This window comes from Sarcophilus harrisii, chromosome 1, assembly GCF_902635505.1.
Source record: "Sarcophilus harrisii chromosome 1, mSarHar1.11, whole genome shotgun sequence".
NCBI classification, from domain to species: domain Eukaryota; kingdom Metazoa; phylum Chordata; class Mammalia; order Dasyuromorphia; family Dasyuridae; genus Sarcophilus; species Sarcophilus harrisii.
In genome coordinates this window covers 326,025,226-326,047,753 of record NC_045426.1, presented here as the reverse complement: position 1 = coordinate 326,047,753, position 22,528 = coordinate 326,025,226, and the positions used below count along the sequence as shown (strand labels likewise).

At 38.3% G+C, this 22,528-nt stretch overlaps 1 protein-coding gene across 1 annotated transcript in view; it reads left to right on the top strand.

Moving 5' to 3' along the window:
- Positions 1–1,320: 1,320 nt before the first annotated feature.
- Positions 1,321–22,528, top strand: part of PSAT1 (phosphoserine aminotransferase 1) — a 46,420-nt gene continuing 25,212 nt past the window's right edge. The window contains exons 1-6 of the mRNA XM_003761822.4: positions 1,321–1,516; positions 8,343–8,403; positions 8,573–8,642; positions 9,427–9,632; positions 10,508–10,680; positions 11,093–11,262. Of these exons, the coding sequence (XP_003761870.1) occupies positions 1,457–1,516; positions 8,343–8,403; positions 8,573–8,642; positions 9,427–9,632; positions 10,508–10,680; positions 11,093–11,262 (740 nt within the window). The 5' untranslated portion in view covers positions 1,321–1,456. The remainder of the gene's footprint in view (positions 1,517–8,342; positions 8,404–8,572; positions 8,643–9,426; positions 9,633–10,507; positions 10,681–11,092; positions 11,263–22,528) is intronic.

The following is a 22,528-nucleotide window of genomic DNA, read 5'->3' as shown; positions in this document are numbered from 1 at the left end:
TAATAAATATCTAAAAACATTATAGTGAAATTAGAACGAGTTTACTTTCTGGGCTTCAAAGCAAGAATTTTAGAACTACTTTTTTTTTTTTACTAATCGCAAAAGGTGCACCCTCCAGAAGACAGTGTTTCTTTTAGATTGTGCTGCCCTTCATTGATAGCTCTTCCTCTCCGCCCCCTCCCAGATTTTTCCAAGAGTTGAGGGTTGAATCGAAGCAACAGAGGCTCTATTGCTCCTTCCCCTAAATTCAAGAAGGTACCGAGTTTCTTTTATATATATATATATATAAAACGATAGCTCCAAGGTAATTAAGAGCTTAATAAAGTTAGTTATATTGTTTTAGTTATGGCTACAGATCACTGCCAAAGATCCTATATAAAGTGGGGGAGTTTCCTCATCAACATGTAAGTTTATCGGGGGCAAGGACTATGTTTTTGCCTTTCTCCTAGCATTTAGCAAAGGGAATGACGCTTAACTAGCGCTTAATAAATGCACGTTGCAAAGTGACTTATTGACCAACACAAGCTTATAACTCCCCAACTCCCAGAACACATCAACAACAACAACAACAACAACAGCAGCAACAACAGCAACAACAGCAGCAACAGCAGCAACAGCAGCAACAGCAGCAACAGCAGCAAAAACAACAATAACAACAACAGCAACAACAGCAGCAGCAACAGCAGCAACAGCAACAACAACAGCAGCAACAAAAACAACAGCGACAACAAAAACAACAACAACAGCAACAACAGCAGCAGCAACAGCAGCAACAGCAGCAACAGCAGCAGCAGCAGCAGCAACAACAGCAGCAACAACAGCAGCAGCAGCAGCAACAACAGCAGCAACAATAACAACAACAACAGCAGCAACAGCAGCAACAGCAACAGCAGCAGCAGCAGCAGCAACAGCAGCAACAACAACAACAGCAGCAGCAGCAGCAGCAGCAACAACAACAACAACAACAACAACAACAACAACAACAACAACAACAACAACAACAACAACAACAACAACACAACCAAGCATTAGTTTGCAGCAGTCTGCTTCACTCGGTTCTCTTGCACAAAGAAGCAGTCTGGGAGCTAAAGATGGGAGAAGGAGGACAGGACCGCCCCTAGCCGTTGTCAGATGGTGCAATCTCTAGCCAGCCTTGCATAGAAAAGAGATTGGAAACTTAAAAGGAGGAGCGGAGGCGATGAAAGGAGGAGCGATCACGCTGCCAGCCCGTGTCTCCTTAGCCAATGAGACGGCGAGCCGCCTCGGCCCCCACCAATCCTTGGCAGGCTGCGGGAAAAGGAGCCAATGAAAAAGCAGCGCCGCTGGGGCAGAGAGCTAAGCGCGAGGGGCGCGGACGGGCACCAGCACTAAGTGGCGACCAGGAACTCGGGGCTGAGATCCTCGGGCCGCGCGCTTTCTCTGGCTGTCCTGACTCTTGTGCTTGCGGTTCAGCACCATGGACGCCCCGAGCCAGGTGGTCAACTTCGGCCCGGGACCCGCCAAGCTGCCCCGCTCCGTAAGTAAGGACGGGGGAGGGCGGCTTTGTGGGCTCGGTTGGCATCTTCATTTGCAGGCGGGAGTCTCTTCAGCGGAGTTCCCTGCCACGTTGCCCCTTCACCCCCTGTCACTCCCACGGAGTCCTTGCTCTGAGGAACTTGAATGCCCCGGAGAACTAGGCTGGCACGGTCAGGGCCGCTGCCAATTCCCGATTGGCGCCGGGGCAGCTCGAGCGATGGTGCAGAACCGCCTCGCGGCCGCTCGCTGCTGACCCCGCTGCCAGGCTCCGTGCCCTGGCCCGGCGTGCGTGCAGCGCCTGGCGGAGCTGTCTGCGGCGCCCCCCCACCCCCATCCCCCCATCCCCCACACCCCCATCCCCCATCCCCCACACCCCCATCCCCCACACCCCCATCCCCCACACCCCCATCCCCCACACCCCCATCTCCCACACCCCCATCTCCCATCCCCCACCACCCCCATCCCCCACCTTTAGGATAGCCTTCCAGCACCGTATCCCCGCCTATGGGAATTTAGGGGGTGGGTGTCGCGGTGCTGATGGAGGATGGAGGAGAGCTGGGCGGGGGAAACACACCTTAGCGGTGGAAGGGCCCGAGAGGTGCGCCGGTGCCGCCGGGGCCACCTGTGAGCGACCCGAGTGATCTTCACTTGGAGTTCTGCTTTCTCGGGATTTCTGACCGCCCCTTTTCCTTTCTCCATCCCGGGCTAGTGACTTTTGAGCATTTATGAAGTGCCTGGCGCTGTGCAGAGTTTGCAGAGCAGCTCCGTGAGGGGAAGCCACGTGCAAACGATACTTGCTGTAATCGTCGATAATCTCAGAGGGGAGTTCCTAAAATGTGTGCGTGAATGTGTTTTAATGGAGTGCTTTTTGTTTGGAAAGTAATTTAAAGATCTGGAATCTGTTTAATCGAAGATTTCCAAAAGCAAATCCCATCCACCTTTTCTCTCTTCTCCAAAAGACTGTACCACGCGGAGAGGGACAAGTTTTCTCTTGGCGTAGAGGGAAGAAAAAATAAAGAGAGGTTAATACTTTGATTTCCTTTACCTTCTGAACCCTACTGCACGGGCTGTTAAGAAAACCGCTTTTTTCTTCAGAGAAAGGATCTGGAGACAAGCTGCTGCTTTGGCTAGATTATTGTTTTTATTTTAAAATCAGATGAGAGGAGATAGGCCTCGAAGTTTGAAAGATTAGATGATGGCAGACTGGCTGGGCAAGTCACTCTGTCTCACTGCCCTGGGCAACTTTCAGAAATCAGAGTTGCCTTAGCAGCATTAGGGAGAGTGCTTCCCTAATTAAATTGTTGAAATGGCTGGTTCTCCCCTTACCCATCCCCCCCCCAAAAAAAAAGAAAGAAAAAAAGAACAAATGGTCTCTGTTGGGCAATTTCTGGGGCCACACTAATGAGTCCCAATATTATTATCTAAGTAAATTGGAACTTGGCCAAGTGCTAAGTCTGTCGTTGGGACAAAAACTCTTAGTTAACCTCTTGGAAGTGCAGACTAGCCTTTGTTGCGTTCACCTAAAAAACAAAGTATCTTCTTATTTTCAAATACAACAGTGATCTCTTCATCACTTGGAACATGAAACCCAACTGTGCCCACCCATCCAATCCTAGGTCATTCTTCTCCAAGGCCATATTTTTTTTTTAAAGGCATTTAAAAGTAGTACACAAAAAAGTAAGGAATAATACAATTTAAAACTACATTTTAGTAAATGCTTAAGTTTGTGTGTGTATGAAAATGCATTCTTTGAAGAAAAAAGCTAATTCTTCTGCAGTGTTTTAGTATGATATTAACTCATATTCAATAGCTGATTATTGATAGTTCTTTTCATTGTTAAATCTAAGTTTGAGGCCCTGGCTATGAAGCATTCCTCCCCTTTGAGCCACAAGATTGAAAGCTATGACAAATAAGAACATAGCTTTATAGTGTTACAGTGCAAAATAGATCCTAAATTTTGAAAGACCGGAGAATTTGACACAGAGCGGTTCCTCAGAGGATGATGTCCAGCTAGTGAATGATAAACCATTCCTGTGGCTAAGATAACAGGCTTTACTTTGCTCCTTAGTTTTTACATTACCTTTAGTTACTCTGCCAGACTCATGTACTTATTAATTTTTATGTTGGAAGTTTTTGCAACATTTTTATTGAGTGGGACATGACTTAGTTCCAGGGCATTATTTGTATAACAAACTTAATATTTTACTTTGTATAATTATTACCAGAATTGTAACCTTATAAGAAAAAGGCTTAGCTGTAGAAGTCCTTAAGCTTATATGAGCATAGATTTAGAGCTATGAACACAGATTCAAAGATTTGTGATTTAAATGTGATTTCCACAGATTTTCCTTACCCTGTAAATTAGTAGATGGTTGTAGAACTTGCTTATATCTGAAAAATTCATTCTTATGTGGTTCTGGTCTGTAGCCTCAAATAGGTTTTGGGTCTATACTGGAATACTTCCCAGCCTGGTAGGACCTATCAGAATATCTGTTCTATCAGCATAGCTGTTGAAGAGTCCAGGGGTCATCCTCATCTCATGATGAAGCAAGAAAAATGCTGAATTTCAGAAATTAATAACTTCCTTCCTCATATACTTAAGGTGCTGAGTATTAGAATGGTATCTGCCTCCTTGACCTAAGTCAGAGGGATTAGAGGTTCTTCTCAGAGTTATAGGTCATTAGGGCTAGAATAGACCTTAGACATCACAATGTCCAGTCCACTTATTTTGCAGATGAGAAAACTGAGGCTTAGAGAGATAAAAGTTACAAGGGTAATCAGCAGCAAATTTGGAACTTGAACCCTCTGCTCTTCTCATCATGTTGTCCTGAGTAAATGTTTTTATTTGAAGTTATTTGGTTGAGTTCCCACAGAAAGAAGTTAAACCTGTAAGGGGAGTTCTCTGTGCTTATGTGTGGATTTTGCACTCTTTATGAAGATAAATTCTAAGTATTGCTTCTAGTCACTTTGCTGCAGCTGGTTTTGTTGTTCTTGTCTTTTTTCCCCTCTAGATCTATGATTTTACCTATATGGGAAACTCTTGGTATGGAAACTCCTTTCCCTAAGATAGATGAAATTAGAGGACCAAGTTACTTAATTCAGGGTAACTTAATAGTGACATTAAGTTACCAAATCACTTAATAGCTTGACATTGAATAGCTTGACACCATCCATTATACCATCCTGTCTCTCTACTCACTCTATTTACATCTTAAAAATATATCAGGGTTACTTTGATAATTTTTAATTGGTCTCAGATATCAAAACAAAGTAGATTTTGGAGTCAAATACTCTCTAGGATGATAGATTCAGAATTAGAAGGGACCTCAGAGTTTAGTTCCCATCTTTTTTACATATTAGGAACTTGTCCAAGACTACACAGGTTGTAAACATCTGAAATGAGATTTGAACCTATCTGCCCTTCTATTCCAATGTATCAAACATTCCAAGGATAGTGCTAGAAATGATGGTTGCTCACTTTGTATAATTGCCTCTTTATACAAATGAGTAAACTCCAGATTTCAGGGAGAGCATATAACTTAGGCAAAGTCATTCAGTAAATGCTCAAAGCTTTCCCTTGCCCCCCATGACTCTTGAATCCTAACCAGGCTCTTTCCACTATGTCATTCTTGCCTGTATCTAATCCAGCCACTTAAAAAAAAAAAACAGACACAGAAACCACATTCTAGTTGATTGGATGATTAGTTTTTCACTTTTGTTCTGGGAAAATTGTGGATTACTTTCCCATTTTAGAATGGAAAGTCTTTACCATTATATCCCAGTGAATAAAACTTGGGTTGTTTTAGGTTTTTTTTTAAACACTTTTTTTAAAAAAAAAAATAGCCTTTTATTTTCAAGATACATGCAAAGATAGTTTTCAACATTCACCCTTGCAAAACCTTGTGTTCCAAATTTTTCTTCCTCCGTTCCCCTGTACACAGCAAATAATTTTATATAGGTTAAACATGTACAACTCTAAATATGTTTATATTTCCACATTTATCATGCTGCACAAGAAAAATCAGCTCAAAAAGGAAAAAATGAGAGGAAAAAAAGCAAGTAAACAACAAAAAAGGTGAAAAGACTATGTTATAATCCACATTCAGTTCCCAAAGTTCTCTTTCTGGATACAGATGGCTCTCTCCATCACAAAACTATTGGAATTGGCCTAAATCACCTCATTGTTGAAAAGAGTCACATCCATCAGAGTTGATCACGTAATCTTGTTGTTGTATACAATGTTCTCTTGGTTCTACTCATTTCACTTAGCATCAGTTCATGTAAGTTTCCTATAGAATGATAATATTCCATAACACTCATATACCATCATTTATTCAGTTATTCCCCAACTGATGGGCATCCACTTATTTTCCTGTTCTTGCTACTACAAAAAGGGCTGCTTTTTTGTTTTTTTAAATTGTTGTTTTTACCAAGTGCTCCTATCTGCAATTCAATTCAACAAGTATCTATGAGGTTTTTTTTTTTTAAGTTTGATGTGTCAATTTGTTTAAAAAAAAAAAAGGCAACCCAACAAAACCATAATTTATAGCTAAGTGAATTCATGTCTTAAGAAAAATGTAGCATCAATCTCATCTGAGAATTAAAATGTCAACTTTAGGGTGAATTGCATAAGCAGAAATCAGAGCTAGTCTGTAGAAAAAGTGTCTCCTGCTGCCTTTGGCCACTATGCTCCCATAATAGTTTAGTGTGGTCAGCATTTCCACCACCAGCCCATGTCTTTGTTCCCTGTATCATCACATATGTTATGTGGCAAATGAACTCTGATGAACTCCAAAGTATAGGACGCAGCTACTGCATGCAAGCTATTAATGAAGATTTTTTTGCTGTATGGTGCACTTTTTTGCTCCAAGTTTACATGCCTATCAGTATTTTTGGAATGTAGTTCTATTATGCTGTTTGCCTTAAAAAAGTAATTTTCTATACAATGTATAAAATCAAATTATATTTTTTTAAAGTGTTAAGTCTCTTTCAGTTTAACTGAAATTCTTCACTTGCTTTAGGAAAGTTTTAAAGGATGATCTCCAAGATGCTTTCTGATTCTAAATCCTGTGAATCAAAGGATAGTTCACATGCTATGTTCACTTTTTGCTGGGGGTTTTTTGTCTGTTTTTCCTTTTTGTTCTGATTTTTCTTCCCTCCCAACATGATCCATAAAAAAAAAAGTGTATTAAAAAGTTTATATACATGTATAATCAGAAAAAAAATTAATTAAATTCTTAAAAAAAAGGATAGTTAGGATAAAGTGGGGACGGTTAACTTCTGGACATTGAGACAAACTTGGTTTATCCAAGAATGTCCTGAAGCCAGCTTAGGCTAGAATGAATTGTTAAATTTTCAGTATGCTCACTTACAGTCATTGTCAGTGTTCAGTTATTTTGTTGTGCCACAGTTCCCTTTTAGTGCCCTGACTCAGTTTCCCTAATTGTCCTGCCTGTTTCCCTAAATTGTTCTGCCTCAGTTTCCCTAATTGGTCCTGCCTCGATTTCCTTAATTGTTCTGCTTCAATTCCCTTAATTGCAAAACACCCTCCCCCCCCCCCCCCCCCCGGTTCATTAAGACTGATATAATTCAGGGCTACTTACTCTAAGGTTATAAATTGTCAATGTGTAAACTCAAGATAAGGGGGAGTCCAGACTTCCTGGCTCTAAGCTGGACACCTCCTTAACTCCTAGTGTGTTAGAATTTATGGCCCTACCCTCCAACCTGTCATTGTTCTTCTTGATCCCATCTTATCAGAATGTCCAGTGCCTCCCCCCATCCAGTCAGAATCAGATTGATAGTCTGTTCCCGCACTCAGTGTTCTGACTCCGCCCCTGCCTCAGTTTACCCCTGTAACTGAGCCACGTGTGTATATACTTCCTGGGAAGCACATGTTAGCTGGTGGCTGCTTTGGACATCAGAGGGGCGGTGTGAGGGGGAGGGGGGGAGATTGGCAACAATCTCACCTTTCAATAAATTATTAAAAACTATTCTCTATCTTGCCTCAGTTTCTCCAGAATTACAGTTTTTCAGTGGTGTCTGACTTTTAGTGATCCTAATTGATGGTTTCATTGCTAATATATTGAAAAGGTTTGCCATTTCCTTCTCCAGCTCATGTTACAGATGAGGAAACTGAGGCAAACAGAGTTAAGTGATTGCCCGGAGTCACACTACTACTAAGTGTGTGAGGCTAGATTTGCTTTCAGGAAGACTCATCTTGATTCCAGGCCTGGTGTACTCTCAACCACATTGAGAGATTGAGGGATTGTGATTGTTTATATCTTAAGTGAATTCATGCCTTAGGAAAAAGGTACATTAATCTCATCTGAAAATTAAAATTTTAACTTTTAGGTGAGTTGCAAAAGCAGAAATCAGCAAATGATATAGATAAGGGTTGATACATTTATTTATTCATTTTGGTGAGGCATTTGGGTTAAGTGACTTTCCCAGTCACACAGCTGGGAAGTCTTAAGTGTCTGAGGTTGGATTTGAATTCAGGTCCTCTGATTACTGTGCCATTTAGCTGCTCCTTTGGTGTATTGTTTTGTTGATTGTGCAGTCTTAAAGTTACAGGAAAAAATGTTAATTAATATTGTAGGTTAAATTTTTAAATGAACACTTTTTGAGAGCTGATTGTTAAATGCCTTTTATTTCTATATCCGTTTATTCTTTGACATAAAATACCAGTCTCAGGCATTGCCTTCCCTCTCCACCACTTACACACTATTTAGACACAATCCCTTCTGAGCTAAATGCTTCTTTATTGTTGATTTAGAGATGTATACATACAGATGCCCTTATGAAGGAATTTTCCATTTTTCCTACAGGTATTGCTAGAAGCACAGAAAGAGTTGTTAAACTACAAAGGACTTGGAATTAGTGTTCTTGGTAAGATTCCTGTATTTTGTAAGACTTTTCAGGTTTGGAAAATTATTGTTAAACTTGAATCCAATTAGGAACAATCTAATTTTTCCATAATTAAAGATGTATTACAGCTGGAATCTTTCATTTGTATGTATTTATCAAAATTTCTTCTAATTTTTTCTACTTCCCACAGAAATGAGCCATAGGTCGCCTGATTTTGCTAAAATTGTAAAAACAACAGAGAATCTGGCGCGAGAATTGCTGTAAGTTTTATTTTTAAACATCTAATTGTTATTATTTAATGAACTACACATACTTAGTGACTTTTTTTCCCTGTTCTTAACCTTGTGAGGTTTTTCCAGAGCTGTTTTTCATTTGAGAGAGTGGAGGTTGAATAATATGTTATTTATTTTCAAATAGGGGCTTATATTTTTATGAATTATATAGAATAATTAATAGTATCACTTATAAAAGTCTTTCACTGTTTCTGGTGTTTTGAAGATTTCTGATGCCATGGAGATTTTTTTGTCCTTCAGTAGATTGTTTGAAGAGAGATAATAATATGTATACATACAGTCATTGATTTTCTGGCATATTTTTAACCTGCCAAGATAAAGAGGAATGTTGTAATATTTTATGTAGTATAATGAAACCCCTGTGTTTCTCTGGTGAATACAGGGAGATTTGCTTGATATATTGATATATATGCAAGGAACACCTGATGAAATTGAGAATATAACCAAATTAATCAAATGGAAGGTAATTTTACTATGCAGGTTTTATTCTATTTAATGTGATAAAGGAGAATGGGACCTTAGAAATACCCTCTTAGCTTCTTCATTTTTACAGAGGAGGAAACAGAGGAGAAGGAGCTTAGTGTCTCACAGCTATTTAACGTCATAGAAAGTGGAGTTCATTCTCTCAAATCCCAGTTCAGTGTCCTTTTTATTACATGCATCACACATAAACACTCTATAAGTAACTCAATAATAATCCCTTGCCTGATGTTGCTTTGTATTAAATTTTACTACCTCTGCTTTGACACAGAAATATTCCTGACAACTACAAGGTGATTTTTGTGCAAGGAGGTGGATCTGGCCAGTTTAGTGCTGTACCCTTAAACTTGATTGGACTCAAAGAAGGAAGATGTGCAGATTATGTAGTGACTGGAGCTTGGTCTGCCAAGGCAGCTGAAGAGGCCAAAAAGTTTGCTACTGTTAACATTGTTCATCCCAAACTTGAGAGATATACAAGTAAGTCATTGTTGTTGAGTTCAGGGCAGAAAAGTACCCCCCAAAAAAATCTTTACTTCACATGTTGCTTCTGGCCAGTGAATCTTTCATGTTTTAGGACAACCCAGGGATTTTTAATTACTTCTCCTTGTTACCACATATATTTTCATTAAATTCTGATTGGTAAGTGAACCTTTTAAGCTTCTTAAAGCATCCCCTTATTGAAAATTATTCTGTTCTGTGAAGGGTGAGTGCAAAGTATTCTTTAAGATGGCGATTATTATTATTTAGGATGGAAATTATTTTAAAATATGAGTATTGTATAATTTGGGTATAGAATGTTTTGTAATAAAATTCTGACTACATCAACATAAATGAATCCAGTGAAGAAAAATGGAGGTTCCTTAGAACCAATATGCCTGCATAGGAAGCTCATTAATCCAGTATGTAAAATGGAAAGAAGGTAACTAGGATGATTTCAAAAGATTAGAACATTTTTATAGTAATGACAGGAATGCTAAAGTCTAAAATGAGTTGAGCAAGCCCTTTGTATATACTTGTTTATTTACATATTGTATTTTCCATTGGAATATGAACTCCTTGAGGGCAGAAGATGTTTTTTGCCTTTCTTTGTATTCCTTTTATACATTTGCCTGTTTACAAAATGATAGGTCAAGTGTATTTTGGAAGGGGTACTAGCTCAGGTTTCCTAGCCTCTGGGAAGCATAAATGCTTATTGACTAAATAACATCCCTCATGTTGTGGGAGGTAGATTGACATATTTATACTTACTTTGCTGAAGGATTTGTGAATCTCTCCTTCACCAAAAAAGAAAAAATATGAGCCAATAAAGTAAAAATGGGACCCTATTTTGAATTTTTTTCTTTTAATGTTAGAGATTCCTGATGCAAGTACCTGGAATCTCAACCCAGATGCATCTTATGTGTATTACTGTGCAAATGAGACTGTCCATGGTGTGGAGTTTGATTTTGTACCTGATGTCAAAGGAGCAGTCTTGGTCTGTGACATGTCTTCCAATTTCTTATCTAAACCAGTGGATGTTTCTAAGGTATAGTACCAAAAAAATAACATTTTGGGAAGCCCAGTGTTCTAATTATTTTTTTTTCCTCTTTTTTTTTCCTCCCTTCCTTTCTCTTTTCTTTCTTCCCTTTGTTTCTCTCTGTTTTCATTTTTTCCTTCCTTCCTCCCCTTTCTCTCCCTCCTCTAAAACTAGAAATTTACAGGCTACTCACTCCTGGTCCAATACTATTTACCATAAGAGCTTTAACTATTTCTGTTTCTGGCCTGGGCCACTTTATTCTTAAGCATCCTGTTTACTTGACTTCATGACTGAACGGGGAGAGGCCACTTTGGTTTGGTGACTAGACTGCCATACCATGGAATCAGAAGATCCAGATTAAAAACCTGCTTCAGACTCTTCCATTGCATCATCTTTTATAACTGTCTTTTTTTTTTTTAAGTTTGGTGTGATTTTTGCTGGTGCCCAGAAGAATGTGGGCTCCGCAGGGGTCACCGTGGTGATTGTGCGGGAGGACTTACTGGGATTTGCACTGAAAGAATGCCCATCTGTTTTGGACTACAAAGTGCAAGCTGGGAACAGCTCCTTATATAACACTCCTCCATGTTTCAGGTAACTGGTGACTTTGTTATTTAATAAAAGGGATTTGGGGACAATATTTTAAAGAACAAACATGGAAATACCTTTTTTGAGGAGGGAAATATTTCTGTTGGCTAATGCCTTCATAGCAACCTCAGATCCTTTTATTAATGACTGTTCCCTCAGTTCCTCTCCTCTTCCCTTTCCTGCCCCTCCTGTTCTTTATTTGCCACTGAGCAGCATTCACAATTAACTTGCAAATTATCCCAGGCCTCACTGCTGTGACTTGCATTTAAAATAACCATTTCATTCCTTCCCCTTTTGAAATTACATTAATACATCTTTATGGAATAAAACAAACATTTCCACAACAAAGTACAATGAAAAGTAAAGACTGTACATGAAACTACAAATCTACTATGCACAACTTGTTATTACTTTCAAATAGACAACAAAATTATCAGGTAAAGTTGTTTTTCCCCCTCCTTTGTTCTACTCTTCCCCCACTCCATTTAATCATTTTATTTTTATGAAGGACTTGAAAAGGACATGAACCTCCTACCCCCTTCCTTTTTTTCCCCTCTTCCTTGAGCTTCTGAAAGCTGTCAGCTCTGTGGAATAAAATTGTTGGCTTCAGATTGTGATTTTACTTTTTTAGCTAAATCTGCAGGGGATCCTTCATCTAAGTGTCAAACTAGCTGAATAAGAGCTCACACAGTGGCACTGTTCAGCAGCAGTTTTTCAACTTTTCAACTCGGTGCTCAAGGGTTTCTCCTTATGGAAATCTCCCAGCACTCAGATTTATTAACTGCCCTCTAGTCTCCAGAAGGACTGGTGAGAGTAAAAGAAAGATTTAGGTCCTTAGTGTGTGGATGGCTGGATTTATCCTTTCATTCGGAGATGCTTTCACTTACTAATAAAATGGATAAAAGCAATGTTGCCTTTCAGAGAAATGAGGAAGCAGTGAGAAGTTCCTTGGGGCAGATGTTAAAAGAATTCAGTTGTGGACATTACATAATGTCCTACTGTGTTGTAGACTCTACTTTAGTTGCTGTTGTTATGAATACAATTACTTTGTATCCCTACTCATAATGAGCTTTCATTTTAATGAAGGGAATAGCGATAATATGCAGAATAAATATAAAGGTAATAAATGCAAAAAATGGTAATTTGGGAGAGAGATCACTCAGGAAAAATTTTAGCCAGAGCATGGCCAAAACAGTGAATAGAATCTCCTTTATACTTGGCAGGAAGTAGAAGCAGTGTGGTGACCTCTTTGGGAGGATCTCCTCTACTCAGTGGGATTTTTCTTTTAAAAACAAATGATCATATAGAGTGTCAAAGGGTAGGGAGATAGAAGGAGGAAAGATTCTGCAAAATCTTTTAGCAATAGGAGTTTTCGCTTTATGGAACCAGTGACTGTTTTGTCCCAGAACTTCTCAGCATAAACCCATTTTTATAAAATAAATTCCCAATGAACCATTTCTTCCTCCCCTTCACAATGAACCATCCTTTATAGCAAAGAATAAAAAAGAAAAACTTGTGCAAAACATTGTAAAAGTTTGATATTCTATGTAACATTTTATACCTATCTTCCTTATCTCCTTAAAGAAAGCAAGAATGTACCTGTATTATACAGATGAACCCATCTATAAATGATTACACCTAGCCTCCAAATATAGATATAGCTGTAGATAGACACACATATTTGGTGACTAGGCTTAGTCATTATAACTTTACAGCATTCAATTTTTATTGTATTTCCATTTCCGTTGTTATAATTGATGTGATTTATGGTGTAGGGTTTGGCACTAATTGATAATAGGCACCAAAGTTGGAGTTCAGTCATGTGAACAATTCACAATGGCCATTCTCTTTGGCAAAATGTAGAATTATTTAGGGAAGAGGTCATAGACAAAATGAAGGGATACAATAAACACCAGGAATGTAAATATGAAATAGAGTCGGAGAGTGTATAAAAGACAAGTGTCTCAGTGGAACTCATAATTATCCAGTAGAAAGGGAACACCCCATGAGGTTGGTATGCCCTCAGCTGGCAGGCTAAATTCTGAAAGGGACTTAGCACCCCAAAAGAATTAGATAGCTATAAGGAGAAGTGGGGTTGGGAAGCAGAGTAGAGGTAGGAGAGATACCACAAGGCAGAGTGCTGTGGTGGACTGACCTAAAGGAAGGTCGTAGCAAAGCCATGGGCCATAAGTTGTTTTATAGGGAAAATTTAGCCTAACTTGGATTTTTGACTGGATTACCATTAGAGGGTGGGTCCACAGAAATAAACTGATCTCCATTATCAGCCTTCTTCCTGCTTGCTTCAGGAATCAATTTTTATCAGTTCCTCTGCCAACACACCTAATATTGAAAGACTTTCTCAATAGGTTTTGTGTCTGTTAACCTGGTTCTGCTTACTTCTTTGTGCAGCAGTTCTTTGTCTTCATCATTTCTTATAGGAAATGTAACATAAGTGTACATATGTAAATATATAGAATACATAATATATGTACATATATCTGTATGTTGAAGAAAAAGACACCTCAACAAGATTAGGGTCTCCCTGGTCAGTGTTGTGAGTTTAGCAAAATATTCGCATACTCATTCTCCAAGTTAAGGGGTGTGAGACAGTGACTCTTATCCAAATTAAAATCAGACTCTAGAGGTTTATGAAGACCTAATTAGTACCCTGGATACCTTAGAATCAGCTGGAGTCAGGATAAGCAAAAGTCCTTGGTCTTTTTTCTTGGTCTTTAGGAGTAGAAATGAAGGGAATGGACACAGGATCTCCGCGACCTTCCTTTTCCACTTCCACTGCCCAAGTGACTCTGGTTTGTCTTACTCTATCCCCTAATCCTTCCCACAATTCTCCGTATACATCAAAGAAATTGAACCAGCACAGAATAGTGGAAAGAGCCATTTTCCAAGCATATGCTAATAGAGTATTGTCCAATCGGTAGTTAGCCTTAAGTGCTCGGTTGTCCAACCTTAGTGTATCAACTCAGAGTTTCAGCCCTTCACAGAGGTTAAAAAAAAAATAAAAACAAAAACGCAAAAGGGATTTATTACAGTCTCACAAGAAAGGGTAACTCCCAACAGACAAGGTGTCAGAAGAGTCTAAAGCAACAAACTGCAAATTAGGATTAAATAGACCCTAAATACAGAAGCCCCCTTCCCCTGGTTTTTTCCCCATTGTCTGGAGGAGTCCAGGTTTACACTCTAAACACAGAAGTGTATCCCAGAAACAAAAGAATATTAGTAACAAAATCTTAATTAAAATTTCCTAGAGACCTGCTATATAATACAAGCATTCTTGGATGAGAGAATTCTGTTGCCTGAATTCCCAAAGCCATCATTGCCTTTAAAAGAAGTGCTTAAATGCTAATTAAGAGGTGAGGAAAACAGGAGGGGAAATGTTCATCCAGGACAATCAAACACCTGCACCTTTTTTTAGCTCTAGCTAAATTTATTATTGCAAAATCTCAAGGCCATATTCCCATGAGAGAGCTTCACTCAGTTTATCCCATACAATCCCTCTTTATTTATTAACCTTTGAAGATCTTTCATACCATTCTTGATATGTTTCCTCAACCATCTTGTTCTCAGTCTCTGTTTCCTCTGGATCTGGTTTGTCCTTTTTCTCTATGGGGTCCATCCTTGTCAGGAACCAAAGAACCTGTTTTCAGTTTGATTCCTTTCTCCCACCCTCTAAAGGTCCTGGACCTCCCACTCCAGGTTGTTCAATCTTTCCCCTTGTGGAAATATTGGTCATGTCCCCAAGATTAAATTTTCCCTATAAAACTGATTTGTGGACCATCCCATGGCTGCTGCCTTCCCTTGGGTCAGCCTACCACGGCATTCTGCCTTATAGTGTCTTTTCCCTTCCTCCATGCCATGTGGTATCTCCCCTAACTCCACCATACTTCCCCTCCACTTCTCCTCCTTACAGTCAACGCTAAGTTCCTTTCGGTATTTAACCCGCCAGCTAAGGGCATGCACCGACTCATGAGATACTCCCTTTTTACTGAGTAATTGTGAATTCCACTGAGAAACTTGTCTTTCCTATGCCTTCCCAGTTCTATTTCATGTTTATTATCCTTTCATTTTGTCTGCAACCTGTTCCCCCAATTAAATCTACCTTTTGCCAAAGAAAAAGGCCATTGTGAATTCTTCACATGACCGAACCCCACATCATAGATCACATCAGTGAGGACCAGGTCTGGAATAGGACATGGGCCAGTTTTCTGATGTCTTTGGCATCACTATCTGAACATTATCAACAATTTTCATATGGCAAAAATTTTATTTCCCACAAACTCTTTATCTTCAGCCAATGAACATGTTGTCTAATACCAATCTAGTCTGAGTGGCCTGGTTTGCTAACAAATCCAGTCCCTTTGCCATCTGGTTAATAATTATTTCGACTATGGCCTAAAGTCTAATGAGCCTATTCAGCATACAAATAGGGGTTCTGTACCCCCAACTTCCATAGGGGACCATCTGTTACCCCAACCATTTGTGTCTCTAGTAATTGAAGTAGATAATCTTTCACAAATAAAAATGGCTACTATGTAAGTCAGCAACAATAAAATGCTAAAAAAAAAAAAAAAACACATAAATGCATCTAGCAACAGATAGGATGATTAGGCTAAATACTCATTTATTTAGGATATAATGACTAAGTATTTACAGATAGGAAACTGCAAGATCTTACATTCTTGAATTGTGCTTGTAGCTTCTACTGATCACTTACCCTGATTATAGAAATTTGCTATAAGAAGAAAAAGCAGGGATATGATTATAATCAAAAACTGGTTCTTCAGGCCTCAGCCTGAGAGCACACATGACAGGATAAAGCATCCTTAACTAATTGTATGCAATAACAATTCCACATTATGGCTAGACTCAGGAATAATCAGGTGGGTTGTTATTCAAAGGTACACCACTGGGAAACTGACTGAGTCAGAAGGATCCCATGTTAAATGGAGGCCAAGGTTGTCCTCCCAACTCTTTCCCAGATACTAACTTCCATTTGTAACAATTCAGTATCACATTCCTCTGAATAGCATCTGGCTTATTCCTTTCAGATGGTGGATTATTGGCTTAATTCTCCATCAGACAATCATACCTGGATTCAAAACTCCAAATAATATCAGCTATAGTTCCAAGAGATTTTTATCTCAAAGAGTAAGTCTCATTATTCAAAGCTTCAGGTACATTTAACTCTCTAGGATCATGTATCCTAAATAAGTATTACTATAATCTTATATTGACAACAGTAATATATTCATCCTAGAAAGTTCACATCTTATCTTCATATCTAAGTAGATGGTTTTAAATTCAACATTATGCAAATCATTTTGCTTTAAGATGCTCAATAATCAAGCTATAGCAAAACATATTCATGTATTAATCATGTTCAAAGGGACAAAGAGACTACTGTTTTCAGAATCTCTTTAAACATTGGGAACATCTTTAAAATGGCTCAATAAAATCAATTAAAACTCACATAGAATGTAGAATATTTTAATTTTACGTTAAAGAATCCTATTAGAATTCTTCATCCTAAAAAAAATGTTAATTCAACTTCCTCCAATCAAGGAGTCCTTTGTGTCTAGAAATATAAATAACAGGTACAATACCAATATTAAAAATTCCTCTAAGCACAATTAATCTCCCCTCCCACCAAAACATTCCTAATTGCAAAGGCAATTTTAGAGGTTATAAATTGTTCTTAATCCATTTTTGAGGTTCCCCCACAGTTCTTTTAAGCTTGGTATTCTCAGCCTCCAGCCTGCAGTCTCAGTCATCTGTAACATCTGATAAGCTCCTTCCCACTCTGTTTCTTCCAGGACTTAATAAGCACCCATTTTCCTGGAGCTGCCAACTTCAGAGGTGTTGTTTGGGTCAGCAATTCTTGTTTTCTAAGGGCTAAAAGGGATGAGGACACTGCCAGTATCTAATTCCTTAAAAATTCCTTTGTTTCAAAAGAGGATCTTTCCCTTTTTACTCCCAAATAAAAGTAAACCAAACAGCATCTCTCACGGGCGCAGTCCCAGATCACGTCTGGGGACAGTTCTAATTTTTTCACAAAGCAATAGGCAAACATTTGGTCCAAGACATTTTAGCTTCTAACATCAATTTAGTAAGCTGTTTCTTAAGAATCTGATTCATTCTTTCCACATTCCCTGATGAGGGTAGATGCCTAGATATATGGAATTGCCATTCAATTTGCAATCCCTCCCCATTATTTCTTATAAAACAAAATATATTAAAAAATGTTCCTTTTTCAGAATTAATAGTCTCTACCAATCCATACATAGGTGCAATTTGTTCCAATGTTATTCTACTAATCCCTCTTAAAGCAACAGAATTCTGCTCATTCATCCTCACTATATCTCAGTTTCCCCACTGGTATCATTTCATTAAAACCTAACTTAAATATTTTGGAGCCAGGCTCCCTCCCTCCAGAGGGACACCTCCTCAATACTTTTTATTTATCTTTAGACACATTACACACTTTTGAGATACAATTTGTTTTGCAATTACACATGTCCCTGTCTTGTCAGATTTTCTAGCTTTTATTTCTTTGTTAAAGGGAGAAAACAAGATAAACTTTAAAAAAATTAAAATTTCACAAAATTTATACCACATATCCAGCTGGGCTGACAAAATATTAAAGTACAGCTCATACAATTTTTATAAATTACCCAATATACAATTTAGAAAGCAACATGGTAGCTTAACTATATTTCATCTAATTAGGAGATACAAATATGTGACCTCTTTAGGTAAGTTACTAGAGAATCAAAAGTTTTAACTTAAAATTAAATGAAATGCAAATTTAAATTTCTAGTAGCAATACTTTAATATCAATGCACACGTTTCTAAAATCTTGTACCAGAATAAACAAGTTCACAATTTTAGCATGCACTAGTTAATAGTAATTATCTCTTATAATTTCAGAATCTGAATTCCCAAAATTTAAGGTGGCAGAAAACTGCCCTTTCAAGTCCATCTATAAGACTTTAAGAAATTATCAGACTTCAGGTACCTGAGGGAGAGGGTTGGAGACATTTGGATCAAAGTTCCTGGCTGCACCCACCCTCCATGCCAGAAATGCTGAGGGTTGGGGGGACATGTCAAAGATGTTGGGGCATCAGTGCAAACCCCAAAAGAGTTCAGGCCAGCCAGGGGTACCAGCCTTCCCAGGACATATTCCACAGCCTTTCCAAGGAAAATCCTAGAGAGGGTGGGTTTTTTTCCTTTTTATAGTTTTTTCTATAAGCCTCAAGTTCAGGCCCTCAGAAGTCTTTTAAATTAGGCCTTCTTAAAAAAACAATAGACTAACTTAATTTAGTTGACTGAGAGATAGTGCCAAGCAACTTAAAACTTAGTCTCAAAAACCTCAGAATCTGCTAAAATGTTTTAGCAGTTCTACAACTGTTTCTGCAGACCCAAATTGGCCAATTCTAGGTCCACAGAAAGGTCAGTTTTTACTTTTTGGTGTGACACTTAAAAACTTTCTCTATCTCAGAACTAGTCCTTCCTCTATCTAAAAGCTATTTGCATAAGTCCAATTATGTATAAAACAAGTGTTTTTAAATCCCAAGTAGCCAGATTTTTTCCTTTGTAATTTGGCAGAAGACAAAACATAGGCTTTCCACAGGCCCCTGCACAGGCAAGGAGGGGAGTTCTGGAGACAAGGCCTAAGGAGCTGGCCTTGGGTGTTGAAAACTCCTTTAAAGCCAGCTAGATTATGCCTTTCCCATGGTTCACAGTATCTTGCACTCTTTATGGAGAACTTGCCCGAAGTTACTAAAGGAAAATAGGAGAATCCTTACAGAGAATTTTCCCAACAGCAAAGGGAAATTGGAACCTTTTATGGACTTTAACCACCTAAATTCTTCCCCATCCCAGTCCCAGTCAGTCACCCAAGTGGCTCACTTGTTCTTGGCAGAGGGAAAGTATGGAGGACTCTCCTGCTCTTATGGAGGGAAGTGGGCCTTTCCCAAGGTTCACAGTATCTTATCCACTTGCTTGCCCCCTACCAGGATTGTTCCTCACCTGACTGATTTCAGACTTTTCCCAGCTGGCATAAGCCAGCCTACTTCTGTTTTTGCTTTCTCTGAGTCTCTCTTCAGGAGTTTACCTGATGGGAGCAGGCATTCCCAAGCTGAGTCCAAGGACCACCAGAGAACTCTCTGGAGGGCACCTGCTCAAAGATTTGGTATGGGAGAGACCCTTCATGAACAGGAAATATCCTGGAACGAGTCCCCAAACTGTGTGGGACAGTGACTCTTATTCAAATTAAAATCAGAGATTTTCAAGGTTTAAAAAAAAAGGACAAAAATGAATTTATAACAATCTCAAGAGAAAAGACAACTCCCAACAGACAAAGTGACAAGAGAGGAGTTCAAAGTACTTAAGGGTCACTGTCCCACACTTAGATCCTGAATGCAGAAGTCCTCAAAGTCCCCCCCCACCACCACCTTTTCTCCCACTGGGGGAGTCCAGGCTTACACTCTAAACACAGAAATCTATCCCAGAAACAAAACAATATTGGTAACAAACTATTGATTCAAATTTCCCTCCAGAACTCTATACAAGCAGATATTCTTGGATGAGAGAATTCTGTTACCTGAATTCCTGGAGCCATCATCACTTTTAAAAGAAGTACTTAAATGCTAATTAAGACATGTTGGCAGACAGTAGGGGAAATGTTCATCCCAAACTATCAAACACCTGCAGCTTTTTTAGCTCTAGCTCAACTTATTTTTGCAGTCTCAAGACCATATTCCCATGAGAGCTCTTCACTCAGTTTACCCCATACACTGGCAAAGAATTATGGTATTGTGCTAATTTCCAAAGGAGTTTAACAGAGGGAGTTTAGCAAAAAGTCAGGAGCAAGAAGAAATTATGCTGCCAAATAGCAGGCTAATTCCAGGGGAATCTAGCATAGAGGCAGAATCAAGGAGATAATATTATAGGAAAAAGAACCAAAGATTAGGTTGATATGCTAATATTTTGGTTTAGAAGTACAAATATTGAGTTCTGACCAACATAATCAGTATTAAATTATTTATAGGTCAGCATTGTGGCATTCCCAAGGCCAGGTAGCCTTAGGATTTTCTCAGGAATTGTTACATTCTCACACCTTTTCATTTATATGTTCATCCCCTGGATCTTTTTTATCCAATCCCCAATTGATGGATATCTTGTTTCATTTCTTCTACTAATAAAAAATAGTCCAGTGTCATCACAGTTGGAAGAGCTGAATTACTGCTAGTCCAGCATCTCACCCAATGTTCTACAACATCTCTGACATGATTGTATAGTAAAACTCTGTTAATAATGAATGCAATAATTTCCATTTTTGTACCTAACTCTTGTTAGAAAGTTTTTCTTTATATGAATTGAAAACTGTCTCCTTGTCACTTCTTGCCTCTGGTACCAGTTTTGCCTTCTTTGAGCTTTATAGGGTGTTCCATTCTTCCTCATTATAATAGCCCTTGAGACAATCAAAGACAACCTATCCGTCACTATCCTGGTTGCTCCCTCCTGGTTGAACGCCAGTCATTTTGTTTTCTAGAAATAGAAATACTATTCATATGTCATCTTACTAACACAGAGTATTATAGGGCTCCTTCCAATTTTCTGGACATTATACTTCTGTTTAAAAAAAAAACAAAAAAAAACAAATCCAGCATCATATCAGTATTTTTGGTAGCCACAACATCTTGCAAATAAATAACTCAAGTTATTTAACTCTTAAAAACTCAAGTTATTTATAACTCTCAAATTATAAAACTCATTATAAAAACAAATTATTAAAAAATTATAAAGTATTTTCAATGTGAACTGCTCTTAAGCTAGGATTTCTCTAATCTTGTGCATTGTACTTACTCAGCTTAAGTACCTATTTATCTGTATTAAATTTCATCTTATTAAATTTATATTAGGCTATCGATATTTGGGACCATGATTCTGTTCTAAGTATATTGATCATCTTCCATAATTCTGTGTATCAGCAAATTTGATGTCAGCCTTCTGTGTTTTTTGTCCTGTTGAATCTGACAAAGAAACTTTGTTTCATGTATCATTGTCATTTAGATAATTTCTATCTCTATCATTGTCATTCAGATAATCTATATCTATATTGTATGCATCTAATGGACTGGCCCATTGAAATCCCAGTGTTAAGGGAAATTAGAATAATTTGCAATGGCTTGTTCTGATTGAATCCATATTGATTCAGTTTTACTTTTAAGTGGCTGCAAAACATTTTACTAATTTGTCCAGAATCTATCTTTTTTTCTAAAAAGTAGTATAGAAGAGATGGGCAAGTCTTTTAATATCTTTCTTATTATTCACAATCTTTGAAGATTATTCCTGCAACACTTGCAGGAACACTTGCAAATCTTTCAAGATAACTCCTGGGATGTTATTCATTTGGGCCAAGATATTTGAGCTCCTTTCCCCTTCTCAATAGCATTTTATTTTATCTGATACATGTAAAGGTAGTTTTCAACATTCATTTTTGTAAAACTTAGTGTTCCAAATTATTCTCCCTCTTTCATCTCTCTCCTCTTCCCAAGATAGTAAGCAATCTGATAGAAGGTCTAAATCCTGTGACAATTGCTATAAAAGGAGCTGAAATTGTGGATGCTCATCAGTTAGGGAATGGCTGAATAAATTATGGTAAATGAATACAATAGCTCTATAAAAATGATGAGCAGGCTGATTTCAGAAAGGCCTGGAAAGACTTAATATGAACTGATGCTGAGTGAAGTGAGCAGAACCAAGAGAACATTATTTGATGATCAACTGTGATGGACTTGGCTCTTTTCAACAATGCAGTGATTTGAGGCCATTCCAATAGACTTGGGATAAAAGTGCCATTTACATCCTGCGAGAGAATTATGGAAATTAATATTGATTGAAGCATAGTATTTTCACCAATGAGGCAATTTAGAAGTCAGTCAGAAAGTCTTAATTTTTTTTTGTACCCTTTGTCAAAGCCCTTCTCAAACTGGTATTTTTAAATACATAAAATATAAGAAAACCAATTTAATTGTAGTTATCAATATGTTAAAAAAAATTTTCATGGTTAAGAATACTTCATGTAGCCTGATCTCTTTATTTTACTAATAGGGAAACAGGCACAAAGAGGGGCGTGACTTGAAGGCCCCACAGGAAATAAACAGAACTGCTACTATCACTTAATCATTTTGGGATTTCACTTTTCTCTTAATCATGTTTGTTCCACTCTTTATAGAATTAAGATATTTTT